Source organism: Brachionichthys hirsutus, chromosome 15, assembly GCF_040956055.1.
Source record: "Brachionichthys hirsutus isolate HB-005 chromosome 15, CSIRO-AGI_Bhir_v1, whole genome shotgun sequence".
In the NCBI taxonomy this organism is placed as follows: domain Eukaryota; kingdom Metazoa; phylum Chordata; class Actinopteri; order Lophiiformes; family Brachionichthyidae; genus Brachionichthys; species Brachionichthys hirsutus.
The window spans coordinates 8,285,707-8,313,659 of NC_090911.1; the positions used below are offsets into that span (position 1 = coordinate 8,285,707).

A 27,953-nucleotide genomic window follows, 5' to 3' on the forward strand; every position below is an offset into this window, starting at 1 on the left:
AAATGAGAAATATATTTTTCTACACAGTTGATTTAAAGGGATGCTGAAATGCAAGTAAGTTTGTCCAGCATGGCAACACAGTGGGTAGTGAGAAGCCCCTGGGTTCAAATGAATATGTTCTGCTGAAATATCAGGCTGCCATTGTAAAACCCAGATATCAAAGGTCAAGATGAAAAATTCAACCTATTAAAGGTCATTATGTTCACCACAATCACAAAACACAGCAATCGACTGTTCAATAGTGATTCAATTTAGTTCCAACTGTAATCATGGCCCTCGTAGTCCTATAATACTTTAAGAAATCCATAAAAACAACAAACCATATTTTACCATTGACAAAAATTTATTTCCAGTGTTTCAGGAGTCTGTTTCCATTCCTCTCAGAATCAGAGGAACACAGCATCGGTACAGACGGTCCAGCTCGATCAAAGTGTTTCCTCATACAGGAACATCTCTCCCAGGGAGACGTACCAAACTGCCCACAAACCACCAACACAGGCCACATGAGCATCAACAGCATCTCACAACACTGTAGTGAATCCTGCTAATCTGATGGAAATGACAAGTAAAGCAGCTAAAACATGGCATTGGTATGTACATTTAAGTTGCTTATTTTTTTACAAGGAATATTTAAAATTCAAGTTCTGTGAAAAAAAAAAAAAAAGGGATAAAAGATGTATAAAACATGTTAAGACCAGAGTGGAATGCCTCAGGGAATGGAAGCTCGGCATTGTGTTACATAACCTGTAGAACGACAGCGCAGACGTAAAAATGTCATTCACAGTAACATCTCTGTCTCAACGAAGACAATATGGCACCCTTAACATTTCATTGTGAGGCACTTCCTATTATGACGAAACACGTCCCCCCCCCCCCCCCCTTCTAAACCACTTGACTGGGATGAATGAGGACCATTTCCATGTTGCATAAGTCCAGTGTCTCCTCTTCACCTTCGTACCTTAGTGAAGTAAAGCGCCCCTGTGACGGCAGAGAGCTTTAAAGGCAGTCCCGCAAACAGCTTGTACAATATTCACAATTCAAGTACACAGAAAAATAGGGATGTACACACTTCAGAATGAAACACGAGCAATCTAAAACTTTTAGTAAGTATTACAGCAAGCTATGTCTGTACATTCTTCATTTGGTTATTGAGACGCACCGACTTAGAACATCCGTCGCTTCCTTTAAACAAAATAATTTCTCTGCGATACTAAAAATCAGATTTAATTTTTTTACAACTACATCCTATTCATTCTAAAAGTCAGTTCATCCTTAAAGCCACTTTGCTAAGCCTTTAAATTCACACTTCCCTTCACAGGCTCATTAATTCAGGTCCTCGGTCTTCAGCATAACAGGGATCATGTGTTTTTTTTTTCTATTAGGAAGGAGGTTAAATCCTCCCGTTCAGCCATTCCAAAGTCATCTGTCATTTAAAAAATAAAAAAAAGATATACTGTACCTGACAATTTGTTTCATGCCTCCTATACGAGCGAGATCAAAGATCCACGTGTGCAGTAATTCCCACAGACACACACTCCAGACAATATTTGCACAACATGCTCATTCACAAACATTGACCACACAACACTCATCAGTACAAATACGCCTCATAGATGGGGGGGGGGGGGGGGCAATACACAGTCGCGCACATCCAGAACGTCTCACAGGTACTGATAGAAGCGCGAATGGACCACCTGGGAACTTGTGAGTTTATGCGGGTGGGCGGTGGCCGACAGGCTCAGATCTTTAATCTGGGGCACGTCCCCATTCAACACCTCAGCCGGGCGAAATGGGAGCTCAGAGGAGGACGAGGCTCCGAGGTTCGTGCTGCACAGCGCCCCCTGCTGTTCAGAGAAGTCCAGGCTGACCTCGGGGTTGCTGGTGCGGTGACGCTCGCGGGCAATCCAGTCCCCGATGGAGAAGTCTTGAGAGCTGCACTTGGGCTTCAGCTGATCCACAGCCGACAGCTCGGAGCGGGAGCCTGAACCCATGCTGGCCTGCCAGTCTCCCAAAACCGACAGCTCGGGAAAGTCCCTCTGACCGCCCATGGTGTGTCGCCGTCTGATGTTCTTCTTCTTGCTGCGGCCCTCCGGAGACCGGCTCCGCTGGCTGCCCACGCCAAACATGTCGTCCACGGACGTTCTCAGGCGCACTTTTAGCCTGTCGGTAATCTTCAGCTTCCACGTGGGCTCCGCCTTGTCCAGTTCGGTGCGAGACGAGGAGCTCAGGCTCCCCGTGGAGCGGCCTTTGACCGACCCAAACACACGCGACAGCCTATTGGAATCTTTATCGCCCGCAGCGCCATCAAGTGAAGACTCGCTGTTGGTTTTGTGTTGGGTCGCTTTCTTCCTGGAAAGTGTGTCACACTCGATGAGCCTGTGGGTCGGGAGAGGCCGAGGAGCGTCCGGCTGCGCCGGCGGATCGGTTTTTGTAACCGTGAACACGGACAGATCGCTCTCGCTGTCCGTCTCCATCGGCCGTCCCTCGCTGATGAGCTCACTCCTCTCGTCGTCGGCGTCGTCGCCGCCTCTGCTCTCTGCCACAGACTGCACTTCAGGATTGAGGGTGCCGACCTCAGCCCCCGTCAGGAATGTCATGGAGGAGGTGGTGGAGTAGTCGGAAGTGATGGAGCAAACCTCCGCTCCCAGTCCGCTGGGGCCAGCCTCTGGACCTTGTGTCGCCGCCGTCCTGCCTCGCCTCATTCTGGGCGCCGACGCCTGAGAACTCGTGCTGTTCATCGTACCGAGGTCAGACACCGTGTCCTCGTAGATGGAGGGCGGGTCTGACAGGGAGGACTGGTGAGTCACTGGCATACGGTAGCTGAGGTTTGGGGAATGGGCGGGTGAGGCATCGGGGGAGCCAGATGGAAGGGTGGAGGGCATGTGCTCTGGAGGAAGGGGCGGAGTCGGCTGTGATATCAGGCTGCCAGAGAGAGACTCTTTCCTGTTGGGTTTCTCAAGCTGTTCCTCCGAGCTGCTCCTGCGCTTCTCTTTCTCACTCGTTTCACCAGCCTCCACCTCCTCCTCACCCCGGCTACCTGGAGACCACAGAGGCCGCTGCTGCTGGCTCTCCTCTGGGGGCTCCATCTGGGGGTACGCAGAGTCCAAGTCGTCATCTGAACTGCTGGGATGAACTTTGTCCTTGGGCTTCTTGCGCTTACGGCTGACGAAAAAGGAGGAGCGCAACATCTCTTTGCTACACTGATCCTTCCCCGATCCCCACAAACCCTACGGAACCAAAACATCCATGACTTAGTGCAACAGGGACAACAGAAAAACAAAGTAAAAGGAACGAAGGATTTATGTGGAACAGGAGGAAGTGAGAACCGGGACATTACCTTTGTTTTGGAGGAGTCACTACCGGCTGAATCTGCATTAAAGAGATGCAAGGGATTAGTAAAATGTCTGCTGACTGGGCGCCTCACTAAAAACAGCCAGCGATGAGGATAGTTCAGGGTGAAACTGGCACGTGGGATGAGCATAATGAGGAGCGGCTGAATAAAAGCAGATAAGACGATTTCAGCTCAGAGAGAGAGGAAGAAGACGATATATGGGCGCAAAGTGTCAGAGGAAGCCTGAGATGAAGGATGAGAGGAAAGATGGCGACAACCCAGCAGCAAAACCGAGACACAAAAAAGCAGCTCATGCATCGATGGGACTACGGCACGCCACGGACAGTTCAGTCACAGGGAGGGCACCGCATGTAGCCGCCGAGCAGCTGAAGGCATTCCTTTCCAACGCAAAGACATCACAGAGGAGACTGACACGAAAGCGGACTGAGCTGAACAGATCAGGGACTGTGTGTCGCGGCTGATGCAGCTGGCGCAGGCAAGCCTTAGCATAAAAAGAGCGCCCTTACTCTGGACTAGATTAACTCCTGCAGGGCCTTTTAATGTGCGGCCTGTTCTTCTGAACAACATAAAAAGCAAAACAAAAGAGTCCACAAAACTGTCTCACACTGCGAAAGGAGAAAACACGCAGATAACGTAAGGAGAACAGCCCGTTTCAACCAAGCAGCTGCTAACGGAACCTCAAGAGTTAAACTCAGGAAGTGACTGTATCTGCAATGCATTTCCATCTTATTGGGAAAAACGCCCAAAATTCTCTCAATTATTGGATAAAAAAAGAAAAAAAGATTTGCTGTTTATATTTCCTATGACTGGTGAGAAAAGGAAATGCAGACCTAACCCTGCAGGTCAATGGAGAGACTGCAGAGCACCAAGCACTTGTTCTGAACGCTGCTAACAGTTTAATACGTTACAACATAACAGCTAAATTTAGACTAGTCAGGAAGATGCCACAAGATGCCTTTGGTTGCTTTAATCAAGAAATGTTCAAGCCTGATGCTAATATTATCGGTGGTGGGATCCGGTGCTTCTTTATGGTTTGAATGACGCTGTAAGGAAGGAAAGAGATGCAACGATGACAACCCCGTTACATTCTGTGCTGCTAACGACCCGCTAATTCCAGAGCTATCAGAGAGTGCTAGTCCAGGAGCAGCAATCTGTGAAATACAGCAAAGACGTTGAATTTAGCCACCGGATCCTCTGGTCAAATCACAGGTGCATTTCCTGAGTTCTTGAAATGGTTCCCGGGGGCGGCCCCCAGTGGTGGAAACGGGCTATTCATGATATAATCTCCGTCCCACGCTGCAAGGTTGTGTAGGGTTATGATGTGAGAGACAATTTATGGACCAATGCGATCAAGGTTTTATACATTATATTTAGGTGTGGAATCATGTTGGGATGTTCTCAAAGATTTTTTTAAATAATGCAATCACAGACGACAAAAAAAAAAGACTAGAAGAGGTAGCAAAAACAAAACAACTACTTGTTATTCAAATAACGCTGCATCTTTGCAAACGCATGGGGTTCCATCCGCTGCTATTTGACCCTACGTATAGGCCTCTGCACCCAGTCCTTTAATGGTCTGCAATGCAGTCGTGTGTGTGTTTTGTGTATTCACGCATGTGCGCTGGACGACCATCCAGCTCAGTGCCACCACTCTGTCCCCACCCCTCAGACATCATGACAGATTTATGCCACATGACCGGGAGAGAACCTGCGGTTGACCGTACCATGCTACTTGTCCTTGCGATCAGCTTTAGGGACAACAAGAGACAGCAGAAGGGCTTTCAGAGAAAGAAAGACAGCATCTCCCTGTATCCTCTCAGTTCAGGGTATTGGTTTAAATATGAGACGTGCACACCACAGGAAAAATGACAAACATCGACTTCTCTTTCTTTCTTTTTTATCTTTTTCCTCCTTTTCCCCCAATTTTAAGAGAGCTGCGGGTTTCTGCAGACTAGGCAGCTACACTGGGCACAACACTCGTCCTTCTTCCTACAGTCCCAGCTGTCCATCACTGACAAAACAGAGTCCATCAGTGACATCATCGAGTGATGGACGCCACCCACTTGGCCTGTGTCAAGATTGGGTGATGTGAATGCTGAACAGGGATAAGGGAGAAAAACAACACACTACACACAGAAGGGCAGAGGTCAAAAGAGTTACAACTTCAAGTTTCTTTTTGCCTTTTGGATTTTCTTGAGGAAAGAACATGCCGGGATTGTGCAAGAGAAAAGGAGGAGGGGAAGAAAAGAACTGAAAGAAAAGGAGTCGTCATCTCAACACAGGTAAAGCACGGGGAGTAAAAAAATAACTCGAGCAAGAGGAATTAAAGAGTAACGCAAACAAATGAAGAAAATGAATATGAAAACTCCGGGCAAGGAAAAAGTCAACAGAACAAAACACTGTGGTGCAAAAACAAAATAACAACAAAGGATAAATATACTGCAAGCTGTTCAAAAATTCTTCAATGGTTAAATCTCAAAATGCACACATTCAAGAATTACTGTAAAAGCTTGCTGTAACAGAAAGAAATAAAATTTGATAAATTGGCTTAAACTATATTAAATTATCAACAAAATAAAAACAGGCATGACGTTCGTTGTCATTAAAAATGGACAAAATGCTTTGACATTGTTAAACCCTAAAATAAATCTACATCTCACATATTTATCACAATAAATCTATGCTACTAATATTAATATGACATCATTGCTGTCCTAACTGAAAAATCCCAACATTTACCTGAGACCTCGCCCGGCGACGCTGCGGTCCAGCCAATGTTTGAGAGCAGGTGGTCGATGTTGGGCACAGGTTGAGACTGCACGGTGCTTTCCTGCCCACTAGTGGTCTGGAGCGGCACATGGAGGGACAAGCGAAAGAGATGAGTAACTGAACATGACAAAAAAATGTGAGGGGGGGGGGATAATCAATAATAACTTAGGAATTGTTATTGTTTCTTATTGTTTAAACCTGCAGTAACTGGTTAACTGAAGTGATTGACGTAGTTCCTTTCTGGTTTTCATCAACTCCTCCTCCAACATGACATTTTTACATGTTTGAACCATTCCATATACAAAAATACAGATTTGTTCAACACAAAAAAAGAATCGCCACGTACAAGAGGGTCCTCATCGCTGTCATCTGTGAAGAACCAGTCGTACTGCTGGATAAGATTCTCGACTATCTTGCACTGGTCTGGCATGTGGTTGACCATGTCGGCCATGTTGTCCTCAGACGTTCTGACAAGCGTAGGGCCAAACATGAGGGCCAGGTTGCGAGGCTTCATCTAAACAGATTGGTTGGAAGAAATCGGGTTAATTGAATCGATCCTCAAAGAGAGGCTGGAATCACAGAGGATTGTTTTTTTTTTTTTATCTCATGGCATTAGCACAAACGCATCCAGCTTAACAGTCCTACCTTGTTGTTCTCACAGTTGTCAGAAACTTTCTTAAGGTGAGCACAAAGGAACTTCAGAGTTTCAAAATGATGGTCAGGCAGTTCAGAGATCTGCCAGGATTGACAAATTGGGACAGAGGCTCAGGATTAATGGCATTCCGGAATGTAAGGCTAGCCGATTAAACACTGTTCATATTCGGGGGGGGTTCCACTCACCAGCCTCTTGAGCTCCTTCAGTCGCTCCACGGAGTCTTCTATTCTGCTGGCTTCGATGAAATCACCGTACTTTTCTGCGAACAGAGCATTGGAGTCTATGCTTGAAAAGTCAAAGGGAAAAGGAATATCCAATATTACTTTGGCCTTTTAATCTTAGCCGTCTCTGCGTTAACAGAATCTCCTTCACCATTCGTGAAGAGCGGTTCTGGAAGTTTTCGGAAAAATAACTTCAGCAGACTACTGATGACGTTAAGGTCTTGCCATTTCTGCAAAGCATTGAAACATGAAGACAACATTAAGTTAAAGCTATCCTCACAGCACCAACGGTCTCTGCTAAACATCATCAGCAAAGTGAGGCAAAGCACGGAGCAAGCAAACTGTGAGTCACTCACATCTTCTTGGATGTCGATGTCGCCCATTCCTTTGCTGTTGAGCTCCTCCTGCATGTTGGAGATGGCAGCGTTTTTACCGGGGACCCTGTAGATTCCTGTGGACTCCAGACCTCTTTCTTCCACCACTTTGCAGCACAGCTCCACGATGAGAGGAACAAACTACACAACCGAAATAGTGCCAATTATGCAAAATATTAACAACCTGATTTGATGAGAAAATGAGACGTAGAATTTTCACTTCAAAACCTTAAGGGGGGACGGAGACTCACTCTGTTAGTCTGCGCTGGTGGACAGTCATCAAGCCGCACCCCGAAGGTGACGCCAGCCGGGGTCTTTTTTTCAAATGGCTTCCTCATGATCCCCGCAATGCCGAGTTTCCAAGCCGCTCTGTCGCGTGGCGGACTAGAATCATCTGAGAGTAAACACGCGTGAGCAGGCCGTCTGAATTTAGAAAGGTCACCTGTTCCCATTAAATGGAGCTGCAGCATTACCTTTCACTGCCCTCTGCTCCTCTCCCGTTTTCCCATCGCCTTTACCTCCCAGGAAGGTTTGTTTGATGCTGAGGGACTGCCGGGAGGTTTTAGGAGAGGGTTCGGACCTGGTGCTGGGCGAACTGATCCAAACACATGAACACAATTGTTAACATTAAGCTGGCAAAGCGTCAACATGCCGAGATATTTGGCGGGGCACTATAGGTGAACTCTGGGGGGGGGGGCAATGGGACGCATCTCATACCTGATCATGTTGTATTCTTTGATCTTTCGACTGATCAGGTCTTCACTTGTTACGGCAACATTCTGTGATGACAGCGGGACGTCAAGGATAGTCATTACATACACACCATGTTATTAAACAACATGCAGTCTTCTCTGAAACAATTTGTTTTCTGAAGAAATATTGAGCAACAACAGGAAGAATAAATGTGTCCTGAAATCAAAAGCATTAAAAACATGGCAAATAGATCCTCAGACGCCCTGAGAACAGCACTCGAGGTGGCAACGCGCACAGATGCAGTGTCTTCCCCCAGCTTGTGATAAAGTGCTAGTTTCTGATTTATATTGTTACTGTTCTGTGACCCATCAAGCGTCAGAATCATTCCCATCTAGCAGCAGCACTGATGAGTGAGGGTTTCCTCGCCACGGATTATTCTGTGGTCCGACAACTAGGAATGTTCTGATCGTAGACAGCAGGTGCCAGTTTCTGTTCCCTGGGAAACAAAAATGGCTCATCTAGGACTCCAGCTGCCCCCCCCAGTCTGTCACAAGGGGGGTGCTGCTTGTGTGTTTACACAGAAATGTGTCTGCATGACACAACAGTCCAGCTACATGGGCTAACACCAAACCTCAGGTTACACACGTCAGTCTTAAAACTCATACACTGGCTCAGCCGATTTAAGATTCTTTCGTGACCTCATGTGATCCACAGAATACACTTTTCCCTGATGGCCTTCCACCGTGTGGAACAATGGTCAAAATGTCTCCAGTCGTTTAGTATTGCAGCTGGAGACGAGGCGTCAACAGATCAGCACATGTACTAATTGGAACACTTGGCTTGACCCACCTCTTCATTTGGGTTACTGTTATCCTGAATGACTCGAATCCATGTCAGCATTTCGTCCCTCCCTTCAGCTTGAAACAAATACTCGCAGGCGGAGGTGGTGAGACGCAGCACGTTCTTGCGTCTTGTGTCGCTGTAGGAAATGTCAATCAGACAGGCCTTGATGCCGATTCTTATCGGGTCCTCGTCAGACTGAATGGAAGCATGCGACTGCGCTTCTTTCTTGTCTTTGTAGAGAGTGAGGGTGTGACCTTGTAAAACAGCATACATCTGCTTCCAGGACTTCATTCCTGCACCAACACGCTATAAAGAGGGCGATGAGAGAAATACATCAACATCGAATAACAGATACAGGGAAATGACTGCATGTGTGGCACAACCATACCTTGTTTTTTTCTGTATTATGCTGCCTAAAATTCAGTAGCCCTTCCTTGGAAGAATCGGCAAATACGTCTGAAGAAGAATCCCTCCGAGACTGAGCATCTCCAGGTTTATGCCCATCCAGAGCCTACAAGGTGTAAAACGTGACATTTCAATCTGTCGCTGTAAGAGGAAGATGACATGCAACAAAGCTGGCTGAATATAATCAAACCATGAATCTCACACACCCTACAATGAAGCAGTCTTATATACAAGAATAAGTGGAAAAACAACTGTGAAAAGATACACCACCAATGTGTACTCTGAATAGTAACACGGATTGTGTATTATAGTTTAAGTTCATCTGGTCATTCCAGGTTTGTTCATTGCGGTCTGAAATACGACCACTGTCAGAAAAGGGAGTGCAGCAACAAAGGAAAATAGTAAATGACAGCGGGTTAATGATAATGTGCATAATGTCTCCCAGGATGCGAGTGTTTGTAGTTCCTCACCTTTCTCAGGCCCCACAGGCCGTGCATGTGTCTACTGGAAGATCGACTGAAAAAGTGGGAGAAACACGGCGAAAATCAGAGACAAGGTTCCACAAATCCACAACTAGAGTGATGACCTAAAGGACCCGGCAGATTTAAACTCACCCTCTAGCCTCCTCCTGGTAGTTATCCAGACCCTCGTCGTAGGATTTGGATCGCTCCGTTTTGCTGGTCGATTCAGATTCAAGCAAAGCACTTCTAAGGGACTCTGTGAAGTGATTTAAAAAAAATACTCAATGTTATACCGTGAAAAACAAAACCATTTCCCGGGATATGATGATTGCATTTACAATGCATGTGATGGAAGGAATGGCTAAAACTATTACTTTATCAGTCACCAGAAAGAAAAACGACCAATAAATGAAGTTCTATTGAAAAATAAAAAAAAAACAACCAAACATAAAATATTCGTTCGTTGATGTTTTCCTTAAGGAACGACCCGGCCTGACCATATGATCAAACCAGTAGTAATTACCTTGGTCATGTGACAGCTGACGACGAATGGGAGGGCATGGTGAACCTGGGCTGGAGGGACCCGTAGTTATGGACTGTCCAACGGACACCACAGCCGATGGTGGGATAGGAGCAGCCGTCCGGTCGACACTGGGGCTGATTGGCTCATCTGTGGCAACAATACAACACTCTATTAGAATAATGAATATTGAACTCGGACCAAGCAAATCCCCTCAAACAGTTCAGAGAACAATGTTGCTTTCTGCAGCCACTGGGCATTTGGAGCTAAATTTAAAAGAAACTGTCCTACTTCCTTCCTGCACTCACCTTAGAAGTGGGGCAAAAGAAACAGGTCATTAGTGTTACATTTCTTTTTGCCTACCCCAGATAAAAAAAAGATTTCAACTTTTTAAACTCAAAATTCTTTGTCCAAAATAGAAAAGTCTAACGTGCTGAACGTCTGCATATGATGCCAAAAAGGATCAAAAACAACTTTTACTTCGGTCTTACTATCCCAACAGGTCACATTTACCCTGTGCCCTGGGTATTTCAATGCCCATGGAGGTTTGCCCAAGGCATGCTCCCTATGAAAATCAGCTGTGATTAGTCTCAATATAAACAATATAAAGGTTTAATAAATAAACAACAGCCAAATTCAAAGAGACAAAGCCAGAAAAAGATACAAGATAAAATATCGGTGGTCTGCCTGTAAATTAGCTGAATTAAATGATGGCTTCAACTCAAGCACGGAGCAGTGGAGCTTTCAAACAGGCCACTGATGGAGGGTAAGCAGCTAGCACAATGAGGGCACTGTTCTCCTGGACCGGGGCACCAGTCCCAGAACGGTGGTGTTGCGGCATCATCAGTGCCACTGCCTACTTTGTCTGCACCTGGTCTGTCAGGCTTCCTGAATGACCAAAATTACACCAATCACTGAAGGAACAACATAAACACTGTGTAAAGAGTGACCTCAGTCATGACCTGTACACCAAACTAGAAATGACCACGTTCCTTAAATTTAGCACCGCCTCGAGATGTGAAATCATAAAAGATTATTGAAAAGTTCAAAAAGTTCTCCAAAAACTATCTACACTGGTTTAACTGATTTATCAACATTAATGTAACAAAAAGCACCCTGATTCAAGAGCTGGGAATTCAGAGATGTTATAAGTGGGCCTATTAATTGGTTGTCTTTTTATATACATACTTGTGCCATGGCACATGCTACTGTTTGACTGTACTTGTACTCCAACATTCTATCTAATAAATATATTCATCATCATCATCACGGATTTGCAAATACAGATGGTGATTTGCATTTGTGGACACTGTATCCTGCTCTTCATCGTACATACAACTAGTTAGCTTTAGCACTTTATGGACATGGCTGGTGGATATCTGAATTACAGCATCTGAATTTTCCCTCCATTTGATTTAATAATTTTTACCTTCTTCCAACCTCCATTATTGAATCTTCCCGGAAGAAGTACTTGTATATAATAAATACTATCTACTAAATTCAGGTTGCCTGCAAAGTACATCATGTTACCTTTATAAAAAAAATGGTTTGGAGGAAGGAAAACAATTACAGAAAATTAAAACTACCAACATTATTCTGTCTTGGAGATTTCAATATAATGAAGAAGATAAAAAATAATATAACAAAGTTTTCACTCAAGGATATTAAGAGGATTTTATTTTGGATTGATTCCACGTTTAAGCCATTTTTCAATCCGCCCTAGTTTAGCCGAACACTCTGCAAAACCACAGAATTGCACAGAACCTGATTAATAGCCTCTCCTCCTCAGAAGATTAATTTATTTCTGAACATCACCCCAGTACTGTTTGCACACGAGTGACATAAGAAGTCAGATTAACAAAGGATCCACAGTGTCAGCACTGCCTGGTTGCGTTACTGGTCGGCTTTTGTTCCCATGCGATGCGGGGTGGGGAGGCTAAGAACTAAATATTCCCTTACCGATGAACGGAATGGCGTCCAGGGACTCGTCCAGGTTGCTTGAGCAAGAGGTGTGACACTGTTCCCCAAGGCGGCGCATGTGCATCTCTCGACGTGCGTCATTGGGAAGCCAGCACGCCGCCACGTCTGCTGCGGAATCGCCTCGGTCATCTGTTACAGCCAGAATGTAGGAAGGGTGCCGCAGAGGGCTGGGGTTCTTTCCAGATAGGGGCTTCTCCCTTAGGACCACCCCAGTCTCTGTCGAACTGCACCCATTGACCTGATTCTGCGTGGGTGGATGAGCTGCTTTGAGGATGCTAGGCCTCTGATGGATCTGTTTGGGAGTTGAATATGAGGATGACCTGCGTCCTACCAATACCGACTCTTTACCCGTCTCAACAGGTTGTATGGTTTCAGCCCGGATCTTGCTTAGGCCTTGTTGAGTAGCATGGTTTCCTTTCATCGCAACTCTATTTTCAGGAAGAGAATATTCGGTACTTGTACTCCTTCCGAAATGTGAAGGTCTGTCTGAGAGCATGGGCGACGATCGGGCCTGAAGCGAATCTGGTCCTTTTGAGCGTAGAGCGGTGTTAGGCGTCCCTCTGATGCCGCCGGCGTATCCAACAGGAGGCCTGTAAAGCATGGCCTGTCGAGGGGCGGACTGTCTGCCGATTCTCGTACCTTGATCTGCCCGTCCGTAGCCTCCTCTCCTCTCACTGGGCCGAACCAGCTCTGTAGGGTCAACGTAGTCGACAGAGCGAGCACGGGCTTTATGCATCAGGCCATCCTGTGACGTGCTTCGAGGAGGCCAGTTCCTGGTTTGGCTTATTCTCTCTGCACCACCCACGCGGTCCTGTGATGCACTGCGCAGGGCAACCTGAAAGCGGGGTGGAGGTCCTTGATATGCCCGTTCATGAGAAGTACTCCTCCGTCGTATCCCCTGAGGGGGCCAGTCTCCTCGTGGAATGTGATGAGTGTGTCCAAAGCCTGTCTGATTAGTACCTCGAAAACTATCCAACCTCTCCTGGATGGTTCGACTACCATGGGAATGGATTCCTTTGTTGTCAATATACTCCCTGTATGTTTGGTATGTGCGCCAATCAATGTTCTGATGGTTCGCTGGGTATTGAGGTGCCTGAACTCCATATGGAATTATTCCAGGGCCGCAAGGATAGCCATCAGACTTGCGAGGGTGAGGATACTGGGCCAGTGACCCAGGCCTTCCCCGGACAAAGACTGGGTCCATATACTCCATCCTATGCACTGGGCCCTTGTGCCCCATATGTATCATATCAGGAGGAACCACCACAGTCCTCACACTTTCGTTGCGCATGCATACTGCCATCTGGCTTTTTGGATACGATTTCAGCGGAGGAGATGGCGGCACGGTGATTTCCTTGCGGTACCCATGGTCAGGGGGTGCAGTTGGCGCTCGGCAGACCTGATCCGCTGAGTCTGTTGCCTGGGCCATGCCCGAAGGCTTACAGTCTACTCTGGGGTAGCATACTGGGGGAGGGTCAGGAATGTGACGGGCATTTCCACTGTAGCTGCTGCGGCCACGGATGTAGGCATCTTGCGAGTAGGCCTAGACACAGAGCAACAGAGTGGTGTTACAATAGATATCGGGCAAGCTGCATTTCCAAGTGCGTGCAATATTCAACAATGTGCTGCGAGACGCCTGCAGAGAAGCCAAGCATGACATTACAAATGCTATCAGGTGCATGTGGGTAGGCAGTGAATGATGCAGCATGAGTGAGTGGAGGCGGTGGACGTTTAGGGTATCAGTCATTTTCTGTTCTTAATACTTAGCATGGTCATGTTCACTGTTCCACGACTGGTGATCGTTATCTACACTGCCACAACCGAAAAGCTTTTTCACCAACAGATCATTATGATAGCAATGCAGGTTATTCCTGCCTGTGCTATTCGTAACTTGTTATTCAATACTTGTTCCATGATTGATTATCAATATGAAGGAAAGTAAATGTTTATGTCTGCAGGGAGGGGGGAAAAAATATGATAATTTAAACCAATGGCCAAACACCTTAAAATAGATGTGGAATGACATTTAATGATATTAAATTCAATATATAAATTGTGTTCTGACACTCCCTGCAAATATATTGTAAATATGATCAGACATGTAGCAGATCCAAATCATCATTAAAATGTTATACATTGTTTTTATACACCAACCGTGTTTAGTTTAATATTTGTTTCTGGCCTCACTGCATCAGATCCAGAAGACGTTTTGCATGATGGTGCGTATCGGACCCCTTTATGACTGATTTTTGATGAGTGAATTGAATGCATATTTTACAAGCTGTAATGGAGGCTTTCTTTAAAAAAAAAAAAGTAAATGGGAAAATCAAGATTTGTTTTGTCGGGTACAGACAGGCAGACGCAGTCATAAACATAACCTCCTCAGTGGAGGTAATAACTGTGGCAAAAAAATACATAAAAGTTGATACGGATGATTGGAGAGGAATCAGCATCTTGATTTTTCTCACCTGGGACTGACAGACTAATCTCAGGCAGACAGGAGATTGCCCATCCCTCATAGAAGCGCTATATTTAGCCTGCTTGATCATCGTTCACAGTTTGACAGCCTTAACTGTTTCACTGCAGAAGCTCGTAAAATCATTTTACAACAAACGAAAGCTAGCGGTCGTTACAGAATGATAAGCCTTCCTGGATTCATCTGCCTCACTTCGGTCATGCTGTACATACAACGAGCAAAATGATTTGTAGTGCTATGAGGACTTTGACTTGGCTTCCCTGTGTCAAATTAAGATCATACATAAAGCTGCATGTGTCCCACAGTAATTAGCGCCGGCCTATGTTTCTCTTTTTGTAAGCACGAGTGTACTGGGAGTTCAGGGGTCACTGGTCTTTGTCACACTAATGACATCTGGCACTGATGATAAAGAAGGGGCGAGGCTGTGCCGAGATGCCAGCTGGACGCCACTTCGAGTTCTCAATCTAACAGGTACTGCAGGCATAAGTCCATCGGCCATTTCTACAGTCTACACATTTGAATCACCAGCACAGAGTTGAATGCCGAACAGACGCAACGTCTAAATGCCAACGCTGACAAGCAATTTTCTATATTGGCAATGCTACCATGCATGACACATCAATGGCGATGAAAAACACAGCACGTCAACAGCAAGTGGCTATCCAGTCTGATTCCTGCTTACCAGATTAGCAGCATCCAGGGAAAGAGGCCGTCATTACGGCATTTCAAAATGATAAAACAATAGAGAGAATGAAAAGATGCCAGCAGAGCACGAGCCACACATTTTGAGAAAAAGAGAAGAGAAAAAAAGCAGCCACAGCTTGATATGCTAAAAATATAGTAGAGCTGCAGCAACCGTACACAGGCTGAAGAAGCAAAGATGTAGCAGCGCTTGCCACATCACAACCTGCGGGTGACAATCAGTTCTGGGGGGAGACGGCAGGAGCAGACGCTTGCCTCTTTTGCTGCTGCTATGTTTCCATGGTTCTATCCATCTTCAACCAGTATATTACGCTGACTGAACAAGGTGCCGCCAACCTCCCTCTCTCTCTCTCTCTCTCTCTCTCTCCCTCCCTCTGCTATTGCTCACATGACAGAGGCAGCAGCAGCTGATTATACATTCAGTTCTGTTGGTAAGAACCACCCTTCCCACTCCTTCCTATTCTTTTTTCTGAACCTGGTCAAAACACAGAGCAGTCAGCTGATGCTTTTATCTTCTGGCTTCAGCTCATCATTCGGGCAGTTCCCGCTTTTTTTTTTCTCTCCCCCCCCCCCCCCCCCCCTGCTCCGTATTTCCCCTGCTTCCCTGGTGTACAGACCCTCCCCTTTTCACAGTACACTCTCAACATCTCTTTGCTAAGCAACTGCAGCCCGTCTCCTAGCAGTCGGTGTGCACCGCCTCTTACAGTCCGACGTTTATCCTGCTAACATTTTTGAAAATTTGTCTCGTTCTCACGGACAAGCCTTCATCACTTCTCCTGCCCACGCTGATGGATATTTCTGTGTAGCAGGTGGCTGTTTGTGGCACAATTCCGACGCCAGTGCAACACAAGTGTAATTGTGTGTGTGACTGAGAAGAGAGAGAAAATTGCAAGACAAGGGGAGGACCTAACTGGAAGGCGGGCGGAACACATTATGAGAAAGGAGAAAATTAAATGTAGGGTTATGTGAAAGAGAACAAAATATAATCCACAGTGAAAAGCTAAACTGACTCATAATAGAATGGCGTAAGAATTAATAAACTGTAATGTCGATAAAGTTTTCGAGATGTTGTCGGGAGGATCATGGCGCTCAAAGAGACATTACTTACTACTAATGAATACTACTACAATATGTATTGATATATCGCAATGCCAGAAGGTACACTCAAACATTATTTATTGCTCGTCTTTCAAATTAATTGTAACGATTGACTCTGGACATAAAAAATGCACCAGGGAATGTTTCAGGTAAAGCAAAGAGCCAAACTGACATTACACTATTCATAAACACACTGCCATGTAAAAAATAAGCTCATGAGTGCCTCCCAACAAAGCACTTAATGTTACTTGATATAGATATGGAACAAATATGAACACACTTGCTTTGTCCTGCTTATGCAGAATGCATTGCAGTTGCAAACAGCCGTCAGCAGAATTCATAAAAGGTTAATGAGATCTCAACGGTCGCAGATAAAAGGCGGCTTATTATTGCAATGGAAATAGCACTTGGAGACAAGCCGACATCATTTGAAATGACCATTATTCATAATATTTTGGCAGATAAAGGTTAGGATGAAAAAAAAGCATTATATGATGCTTAATTGGATTATAGATGGAATAAAACATTTCAATATTCATTGTCAAGGGTGAATATTCTCCTTTTATTAGGAGAATTAATTAAAATGCTATGAAATCCCTATTTTTTTTAAATCCAAAAATTGAAATTATTGTGGGATTGGAGAAATGGCCAGGAATGTTTCTCTTCCAAACAGAAGATCACGGTTTACTATCATGTGACCTTCATTTATAAAACGTAGTTAAAATACTTACCAGTTGCAATATATCCTCATCTTTTGGCATAACACACAGTTCAAGAAAGTCGCCACTGTTGGGTGAAAAAAGAAGTTTGAAACAGGAAAGATAGAGCAAGTTATCAAATCCACAGGTTTATATTAAACCCCACCTGTCTTGGATCAAGGATATAACCTCACAATAGGCTTTCCCGATGATGCTTGCTCCGTTCACCTTCACTAGTCGGTCGCCTAATAGGTAAAAAAAAAAATAATACAGTAGTAATGATGTCAGCAAGGGTCAATGTCAATTAAGGACAAACACATTAAAACACACAAACAAATGTAACCATTTCCCCATAGCCACAATCGATTGCTCGTACATTTGGTTATGGAAGGAGATTGGTTGTTTAAACTGATTGATATTACCAGTGCAAAGTCCAGCTCCGTGAGCAGGGCCGCCTTCCTTCACTTGCTTCACAAAAATGGTGTCCATCGGTTCTAGCTTATTCCGTGGTTTCCCTGAGACAAAGGAGCGTAGCATCATTCAAAACGTGAACATGAAAGCAGGTACAGTGTAAAATAAAAGTACTGGATTTATTCGCTTTTGAAAAGTGATCATGACCCACCAAAGACTAGATTTTTCTTTTAGGAAGCAAGGAATTTAACAAGTTATCCTCGAGTACAAGAAACACTCGGCTATACCTTCTGTTCATTTATAAAAATAAAAATAGAAAGTCTTTATGGGTAATGATGTTTTTGGAGAGTTGGGTGAAAAGAGAGTGAAACCTAAAAAAGCGTGAAAACCTGTTTGTCCATGCTGCTCCTGTTTCTTAGCAGCCGCATGGTTGCAGAAAAAAAGGACAAAAAGGAAATAAAAAGTGAGGGGGGTGAAAGAAAAGAGAGAAGGTAGAGTCAGTGTGCTCAGCCACACAACTCCTACTCTTTATAAACTGAGAAATAGCTCTGGGCACACACAAAGATTGGCTAAAATCCTTCCCCACTAGTTAAGATTCCGGCAGTGAGTCGGTGCACGATGGCTCACAAGGCACAGTGGGTGCAATGCCAAGACTCACTCAGGCAAAAAGTGTGAAAGAAATATCAAAAAGTCACAAGACATTTCCAAAAATGATCACTAAAACAGTTCAAATACTTTGAGCTTCAGCTTAGAAATACATTAATGAGAAACACGTCTTCTGACCAGATGGACTCACCGTTTTATCCTTTAAAAAAAAAAACTGACACACAAAAAAGCAGGTTGTTTGACATTAGCCTACATAATGGTTGAATAATTAATAATGAGGAATCTGTGAGTCTAGGACAAACTCAGAAATGCACAGAATTGTGCCACACTGTTTCCACGCATAAATTGTTCATGCAGGATTACATCCTGGGATCTTATTATGTAATAACTGCAACAGGACACCCATCCAACCACATGCTCCCTCTGGTGGTAGATTCTAGAACCACACTACTATATCCGTGTTCATAAATCTATGTATTTCTTATATTGAATATTTAAATGTAAAGTGGAAGCAACGCACTGCTTTTGACTTTATCACCTTGACATTAAAGATATGGAAACCAAAACACTGGTGCATTGATGTTGTTAAACACGAGAACTTATTCAGAGAGTTCTCTAAATCAGACCGGCTAGATTAATCCTTGATCTCCAAAGACCGGTATGGGCAATTAAAATGCCTTCATTATCAGTCGAATCCAACCCCAACCACAGACATACTAGAGCTGTCCGCACCTATAATTTTAAAGGAACACTTCCATAGCCCCCCAAAACAATTGTTTGATGCTCTAGGTTAAAAAAAAGTTCCGAAACCACAAATCTGAAAGGAAAGAAAAGCTCCTTTCAAACAAACTCTTCACAAGCAAATTTAAACACAGCCAGGTTTGCACGATCTTAATCACCCTGTGATTACAGGGAGCTTAAACTCGGAGAACTAAAAAACATGCCTCGGGTTGCCTGCAGCCATGCTCTTTCACTGAAGATAATGAACACTATTCAAAGAAGAAGTGAAAAAAATCTAGTTCGACCCGAGAGATGTGACAAAAGCGCTTTGTCTTAGGAAGCGGCAGAGTAATATAATAAGACGATTGATGGTGGTGTTCTACCGTGGCGTGATAAGAAAGCGAGACAATAACAAGTCAAGATTAATGTTCCACCAATGTTAGGCTCAAATACAGACATCGTGTCAGAACGACAAACTAAAGAATAAACAAGATGAGCAGAGAAAATAAATAAGAGCAAGTAGATTGAGATAAATTTGGGAAGAGGAAAAATAGCTCACGGAATGACGTCTGGTCTTTAATAATGGCACAAAGGAGTCGAGGAGCCGGCATGTCAACGGTCAGTGCAGATCGCAATATGTGTCATCTTTATGTTTTTAATGTCTGAAAGGAATGTTCATGTGAAGAGAGGGAATAATCAGTCAGTGCTGGCAGTGAAAAACTCTTAAATCTTGTTCTTACAGCTCGAAGCGGGTACTTAAATCTAAATAAAGCCGTTTGGTGAGCGCTAACATTTTCTTCAGACAAAAGGAAAACAAATTCCTACAGATTCTTGTTTTCCACACTACGAGTTACCTGTCACGCAAGTAGAATAAAAATACAATCAACAAAGCTAAGTTCACATTCAAAGTCAATGCCAGAGGAATGATTGAGCAGGAAATCGCTCAAGCTGCAAACCTCTTGGGCACTGAGCGACAGCAACAAAGCTGCGGAGGGAAATTTGACTCATCAAACGAGACGGAAAGCCCTAAACATGCAATAGTCTGCCGGCTGCGTTCGTGTGCTCCTCAGGGCTGACTGGCTGCTCCAACCTCAGAAGTGGCTGCTGTTGTGGGTGGGGAAGCTGGAATGAAAGACAAGTAGCCACGCTCTCCATAAGGATGCCTGTACTTGATCCGCAACTGGGAGATCCTGCCTTCGGTCCTGGCCAACAGCTCATTAAACTGGGCCCTCGACCACCGCGCATACCAATGCAAGCAGTTGCCAGCCCAAAGCGGCTCCTGGAACAGCTGGTGATATTCACTGATGCTGTGTACAAAAAAAGAAAACTATAATACCTGGCCATATGGCACCTGAGAGATTTACACAAGTACAACAGGAACAGTTAAAAAGTCGACCACAGTGGCATTATCAGACACGATGGAACAATACTAGCTGAAGAACTAGATTCTTTCCTGAATAACACCAACCCCCCCCCCCCCCATGGAGAAAACGGTTTTCAAGGATACCGATATTTCGCACAAAGTTTGATCCAACGTCATTGGTTTTCAATTTAAAGAAGGGAATAAACCGTACAGCGCCTTCCAGTCAATCGGGGTGCCGGTCGATGGCGTTACAAAAGCCGTGACTACAACATTTCACCATGTCATTTGTATGACACGCTAATCAAAGCGGCAACAGGTCCGTTTGTCTGTCAGTGTTTTCCCACAAAATGTACAAGCGCGTGTGTCGACCAGACATGACGTGCAGCACCACGATTTGTCTACCAAGTCATGCGGGTGTGTTGCAGCGAAAAACAACAAGCCGGGGTATGAACGCAGCTTAAATCAATCCATTAATAAACTGCAGAAGAGATACAGTAATAGATTTGTGGCTTCCTCCGCCCGATCCATTCTGGATTTATTTCATTCATTCTGCAGCTCTGGCTTGCCGCCTGTGGGCAAGCGGCCAGGATTCTTTAATATTCTCAAGCCCACTCAAATTGATGAAGGCCTGCTCTCAAACACAAGTTTAGGAGCAGCTGGCTCTCCTGTACTATTGCATGACGTTTGAATGCTGTATCGAGTCTTTCTTTCTAGAATCTAGAACAACTCAATTACCATTTAGAGCAGTCTATCAAGAAGTAAAGCTATACAGTCTGGTGTGCCTCACTGAACGCGTCTGTGGAAATCAGTACAATTCCACGAGCACATACAGTTCATACATTCCACTCAGGATTTAAATTAGATGAGGGCAACAACTATCATTTGCACCAGAATGAATATGAGCCGATTAGCTGTTAAGTCTGACATCTGCTTTCTGGTGAGCAGCGTCTCCGCGTCACTCTGCACAAGCTCTGTTGCAACATGTAGCTAATGACCCACAATCTACATCTGCAGCGTTCTGACATCATCACTGCAATGACACAGATTCTTTATCCATTCTGGTTTCCATCCTACTGCTTATTATTCGACTTTAAGGGCTGCCTCACAGTCATGAGACACAAACGTCTGACCTTTGCTGCCTGCTGTGCATCATTACTTATCAATGTCTAAACCTGTTAGTCACCATATTACATGACAGATTACCCCTACTGTACATTCGGCTTGACCCGGGAGGGGTCGCCACAGCAAATCAACTTTCTCCACTTCACCCTGTCCTTTGTATCGGCCCTCAACACCAGAATCCAATTTCCAGCAGCGTCCCTTGGGTTAACAACGCTGCTGGCGGTCGTTGTTAACCCGGACCTCGAACCGAATGTTTACGCCGGATGCCTTTCCCAACGCAACTCTCTGCATTTATCCAGGCTTGAGACCGGCACAAGGGAGAAACTGGCAATACTACGTTAGCTCCTGCTAACCGCACTACCCATGAGGCTGCATTCACCATATTACATGACAGACATTTCCATTTATTAATGTAAAAAAGGACTCAAACGCATCGATAATCAGACATTACAATTATGTACAACACTCTGTTTCAGCTTTTGAAAGTTGCGTCGAGTATGTCAGTACATGTTACCGTACTGTATTAAATATGCTGCGTCACTTTTCACGCCCACAACCAGTATTTATGAGTTTGAGAAGAAGCTGAAGGGATTTCCCACCTGTAAATAAAACAAAGACTCACTTGTGCATATAATAATTTACTTCCTTGATATGTGCAAGATGAGTTAGTGTTGCGTTCCAATACAGCATTTTTAAATGTCTAATTGAGATACCAATGGTCCAAAATGCTTACATTTTAGTCAAAGCTAATTTTCTAACAAATGTTGACGTGTTAATAATACCAATAAATAATTTTAAAAACTTAAATATAAATCCCCTTATGATCACTCACACTGGTGGGAATTCATGAAACTAAAACATGACATATATTCCTGAAAGTAACCTGCTTAAGAAACATTAAAGCAGAGTTATGATAAACGTGGTTCTAATTTCTAACCATGTGAAACATGACTGCTGGCTAACACCTTTGCTTGTTTTTGGTAAACAACAGCAAGTCAAAAGAACCAACAACAAAAGCACTTGCTTTATAATGATGACAATGGTAAATGTCCTTGTTACATCATGCAGCTTTGTCTAATATACAGACATTAATTCCTCTCTGGAATTTCTGCAAGGTTTGTCTCTTCGGGAGACACGACGCCGGTGAAATTGAGGCCATCTTTTACTGACAGCCTTTATTATAGTCGTGGAAAAGAGCGTGAAACAATATGAAGAGGCCGGTTGGTGTAGGACAGAAACAGGCGGTGCCTCCACAAAGGTCAGCGACACACGGGAGCAACATTGTATCATCGTGCGAGGATGCAAAAAGAGGCAAAGAGCGGATGGATTAAAAGTCATTCGAAGTAAGAGGCACTGCTCTGACTCAGCAGCGACGAAGTTCATGCATCAAGAGGAACGGTTGGGTTTTCTGCTTACCTCTGTGGCCATGCTCATCCTCCTATGAAAACAGAAAAGAAAACACTCCAGTTAATGCGTTGCTCTCAGCTGCAGGACTTTAAGACTTGCGCTCTTTGTTGGCTCATTGAAATCATATGTGATGCGCAAATTACACTAAAGTGTATGAAAATGCAGCAAAGGCTTAGTAACGGTTACAACGGCGGAATTCACCAGAAAGCCGTGCGTGGTCGACTCTGGCGGGTACACAATGAAGTGGCGCAGAGTGAAGCCGAAGCCCTGGGAAGTCCGACGCAGAAGCACAGTCTTAGGTCGGGGCCACGAGAACTCCTCTTCTGTCGAGTATTGTGCTGCGGGAGAGTCGGCCATGCCTCGCCACTCCGGGGAATCGTTCTATACCAAGAAAAATTAGGAGAAAGCAATTAAAACCAGCTCGATACTGAGGTGATGGATAGCCATGAAAAATTATGCAGTGCGAGGGCTGGAAGAGAAAATGTATTAAAACTATGCCCCAAATAAAGCTGCATGAGTAGAGTGGAGTCATTACCTCCGCCGAGGGGAGGCGGGGGTTACGTAATCAAGATAACTCAAAAGGTTCTGGGCAGACCTGAATTACATTTTCCGGGAATTGTTGGGAATGTTACCAGGAACAGGAGACTAAATTAAAAAACACAAATTCAGCTCTGCGCTCTGAGAGCTTTTCTAGTTCTAAATGAACACCGTCTGTTGCTTGATGCCGCTAGATATGGCGAAGGGGCATTTAAAGCCACTGCTAGCTGTATAGGATATATAAATCATGTCATGGCATCCTATTCTCACAGCTGGAGAGAAAAGCATGCGAGACTTCAGGACTTTAGATGCCCACTCTTAAACCCTCGTTGGTATTATGTCTGCAGCAAAAGCCCTTCACTCAGATCTCCTCGTATCACATTTCTTGCTCCAATAAGACTTCCATGAACACCTTTGTTCAAACGGTCTCATATTTCCACACTGAAAAAAAAAAAAAGCATTTATCCTCAACCTGTCTCAAATAACCCCCCCCCCCCCCCCCTTTGGCTCATGTTGACGTGAGGAATTTGATGAGCTTGCATTCATACTATCTCGGCCTGTGCAGATATGTTGCGTAAATAATTCCAGGTGAAGATAAGTGCAATTTCGGTCTATTTGTGAAGAAGAGACGGAAAAAACTGAACGTTTCCCCATTTTATCCGGCTATTGCAGGGAGAAGAGTCCTACGACGTTATTAAATGAGCATAAGCAGCATTGTTTACTTTACGGCAACTTAATAGCACCAAAATATTTCACACACACAAATCATTTAACCCCTCGCAGAATGTTACACCGCTTTCCAGCAACCAGCGACCTGCATTTCACCCCTTCATGAAAAAGGCAGCTAAATGACATCCTCGGAGCGTTAAGCACGACATTATGAGGCATCAGGACAGCACTATGCTACAGGCATAGCTGACACCCATGCAGTTTAATGAAACTAGTAAAACAGGTTATCTTGTGTAGAACCAAAGCTTTGGATGTTACGTGATACTGCCTGCTCTACGTCGTCCGTGCTGGGTGCTTTAAACCCACTGCAGAACATTCAGATTCGTACCCACAGAACCCCTTTTGGTGATACGACAATAGATCAACTGGATATCTGAAATGCCCGACGAGCTCCCTCCAAGTCTAGATAATCTCTGTCTCCTGGAACCAATTTAGGACCGAGTGCGTGGGGCAATTTACAGCCCTCTGATCTTTAGATATGGATGACAGAAGGGGGCGTAGGCCTCCTGACAGATGCATGCCTAGCAGTGCCATCATAGCATACTTAATACCGCTGTGGCATTCCAAGCCAATAAATTCCAGGCCGATGTGATTTCCCCTTTCCTATCCTTTTAATAAAAAAGGCATTATCATGGACAGACGACACAGAAGAACTCAAGGCTCGGACATTAATGCTTTCAAATAAGTGCAGCAAAAAAGCTCAAATAGAGTCAACATTGAATACAATTAAGATATTTTTTCTAAAAAGGGGCTACAAAGAAGAGCAATCACCTGAAAATACACGTCCCTTCGCTCAGCAAAAAACAAATGAACAGGACTTTGAAATTCTAACAAAGCGGCTCTGATTACATTTGATCCCCTTTGTTGCCTGTCTTCTCTTAAATATTTTTAAGATCTTATTTTAGCATACGGTTAAGCCGTTTTAAGAGAACAGTTTTAACCAGCCAACTGCTTTTCCTCATTTCGAAACAGAAAAGCAGAAACCAAGTACCAGAGTACATCATGGCCTGGTTTCAGGAGACAACCTCTCTAGCAGTAAGATATTTCCTTTAACTGGGTTTGTAGACTCTTTAATCAGATACTCTAACAGAGTTATGATTCAACTTTATAACAAATTGAGACTTTGGCACCAGTGGAAGACTGTCTGGGGCTAATATTTTATTCGATTTAACATAGCATCTAGAGGATGGGTGCGCACTGAAAAAGAAACTGGAATTTCTACATTGTTCTTCCGTCAATAAATATGAAACGGCTGAAACGGACTGTGTACTCAGCACATGACACGTTACAAGCATCACGTGGCATCAGCTCGAAAACACAAGTACAAAGCCTTAAAATGTGACTCGACCTCATTCTCTGTGGAATGTTACATTCTACACCACATCCCATCCAAACCAAGCACTTAACTGTGAAAAGCCCGAGATGATGATACAGGGGGGGGGCCGATGGCGAGTCCTGAGCTTTCCAGCCTTGGGAGCGCTAGACAAGGTAATGGGCATCATTATTAAAGCTCTGTTGACCGACGGTGTGTCTCATGCATGCAACTCTTCAAGTTGTACACAGATGTGACAGACTCCTGTAGTTACTGTTCCTGCCTTTCTAAAATGCTCCTGGCAGGACGTGCTTTAACACTCCATAGGCTGAATTACTGCGCCCGTTACTTTCGTGGGAAAAACCAAAATGCAGAAGCTGTTTTGCTTAATTCTCTCAAGGATTTACCGAAGCTGTGACTTTAACCTTTACATTGGAAGACAGAACATGGGAGTAATTTATATACAGAAACTGAAACTAATGTTTTCCACTGAGACACTGCAGAGCCAATCATAACGCCGCAGGAAGTAACTGTCATTTTCTATCCAATTGAAGGATAATTTTGCCTTCCGATTACCATCAGTTAGACAAATAATGCCTGTGCGCAGGGATTCTGTAAAAAGGCAGCCAGCCCAAATTAGCTTTAAATGACCTTTGACGAGCCCAAGATTGTGGTGACAGGGTGGTCTGTTTGTCAATATCCCGTACAAGGCTTAATAATCATCATCCAAAACAGTCATTTATTTCAGCATCTCCACCGCTACAGTACATCATGAGATGAAAACCAGGTATTATGAGATAGCTGACAAAACATATAGGCCAGAAATGAATATGTTATTATCAGATAGAATAAAAAATCATCTCTGTCATGAAAAACCCAAAAGGAAGAGTCAATGTCGGCCTCTTGGATTCAGCTGCTTTGAATGCCACGCCGTGTTCAGCACACAGCGCGTGTTGATTTCTGATGCAGTCTCACGACTCTGATGGGATTCATCCATTCAGGCCTTATCGTCCTTATAAAAATAAATCTGTCCTCATTAACTTCTGTGAACAGTTAACATGGGTGTAAGTAATATAACGTATGCAACTAAATAACCACATAGACAACACCAGTCATGCAGTCGCCACCAATTTACCAGTGGAACACTAAACTAAAGTCAACCTCTCGTGTTGATCTCATTCACCATTACCACATTCCTGAAAATGACACAGGGGGGGGGACCCAGCAGAATGTCACATGGCTGTCTTAAAGCTTACTGTGAACGGCTAACGGTCTTTTGCCCAGTTGAGTCCACGTCGTTCTGAACTATTCTTACAAAATTCTGCATCATGTTTAAAATCACACAACTCAACAACGCCCAACTAAAACTAGCAGACCTGCTGTCAATACGCTGAGGTAACATGGGAAACGTTATTCTTTTCGTTCAGTGTCTTCATCAGTGGAGCGCAAAAGTCCCTGAACAGCAGTCATTCCTTTTAGGTGGTGTTATTTACCAAAAAAAAAAAACCAGGAACAGACAAGACGATGATTCGGACTAAAATTGTCCAGTAGTGTAATTAGATGTCAATAATGTATTTCCTGTTGTAGAAGTAATTTCACTTTTGAGGCCAAGCCCAGTTATGAATCAATAATTATGTAATAAGGTCTGAGAGGTTCAGATCACAGGAAGTCATTTCTGAGTAACCGCAACACCACCTCTGAATTATGATTTATGAATGGCTTCTACCAGTGTTTAAATGCCAAAAACTTATTTTCAAGACTACGGACATAAATCTAAAAAGACTGAATCATTTAATCGTTACACAGGTACTAGTTTGTTATAAATGGAATCCCCCGATAACAGACGACCAAATATAAGGAAGGAGGCTGAAGTGAAGAACTGAGAATTAGATTAAAGGAAAGAGACAGAAAACTCCAGATTCTATAAATAGATGCCGTTTCCTTTCAGCGCAGGGTTGCCATCGAGCTTACCATCGAGATATTTATTAAGACAACAAGATTTCAGAGGAGCAGATGGTGTCCTGTCTGGTATTACCAGGGTCACAGCTTAAAAATCTGAAAGACCAGTCTTAAATAAACAGCTCCAGTTCTAATGCCTCCTCAGATTCCTCCAGTGAGGATTCTAAATGAAAAAATTAGAATCTAATTAAATGTTGTTCTATGAATGAGCCCTGTCTTTTGATCTCCTCAAATGGTAACCAACTAAAGAAAAAAGAAACACTGATAAATTCAAATTCTTTGACTAAATATGAAGGTCTGTGAAGAGGCAAAAATACAACGAGTCAAATGTTTAAACTGGGAACCAGTGGTCAATAAAAGTTCATTTCAAAAAACGTCAGTCGTCATTTCACCAGTCATGTAAAGAGTGTGGGGTTTGCATCGTTTCTGTTCTCACCTCACAGAAAGATGACCTCGTTTGCTGTTTCTCCTCCTCAGAAGAACGAACCCAACTCGACGCCATTGTTAGACGAAACTCTAAATCCTGTTATCCATCAAGGC

The 27,953-nt window shown here is 44.1% G+C and overlaps 1 protein-coding gene across 1 annotated transcript; it reads right to left on the reverse strand.

Moving 5' to 3' along the window:
• Positions 1-650: 650 nt before the first annotated feature.
• arhgap21b (Rho GTPase activating protein 21b) lies at positions 651-27,939 on the reverse strand. Its single transcript, XM_068748441.1, has 24 exons — positions 27,850-27,939; positions 23,078-23,257; positions 22,886-22,907; positions 17,670-17,762; positions 17,414-17,492; positions 17,281-17,335; positions 12,253-13,816; positions 10,297-10,443; positions 9,927-10,029; positions 9,783-9,828; positions 9,296-9,418; positions 8,914-9,213; positions 8,089-8,150; positions 7,845-7,966; positions 7,623-7,765; positions 7,354-7,512; positions 7,149-7,227; positions 6,962-7,035; positions 6,767-6,856; positions 6,468-6,635; positions 6,092-6,197; positions 3,338-3,369; positions 2,999-3,227; positions 651-2,887 (listed from the first exon to the last, which is right to left on the reverse strand). The coding sequence occupies exons 1-24, from the start codon at positions 27,913-27,915 to the stop codon at positions 1,662-1,664; spliced, it is 5,268 nt and encodes a 1,755-aa protein (XP_068604542.1). The 5' UTR covers positions 27,916-27,939; the 3' UTR covers positions 651-1,661.
• Between the last annotated feature and the right edge of the window lie 14 nt (positions 27,940-27,953).

What these genes read in the sequence shown, in the direction of transcription:
- arhgap21b (XM_068748441.1), bottom strand. Translation starts at nt 27,915, where the DNA reads ATGGCGTCGAGTTGGGTTCGTTCTTCTGAGGAGGAGAAACAGCAAACG. An exon ending in GGACGCCATTCCGTTCATCG is followed by an intron (nt 10,444 to 12,252) that starts GTAAGGGAATAT and finishes TTGTTGCCACAG; the next exon opens with ATGAGCCAATCAGCCCCAGT. An exon ending in AGAACCGCTCTTCACGAATG is followed by an intron (nt 7,036 to 7,148) that starts GTGAAGGAGATT and finishes CTCTGTTCGCAG; the next exon opens with AAAAGTACGGTGATTTCATC.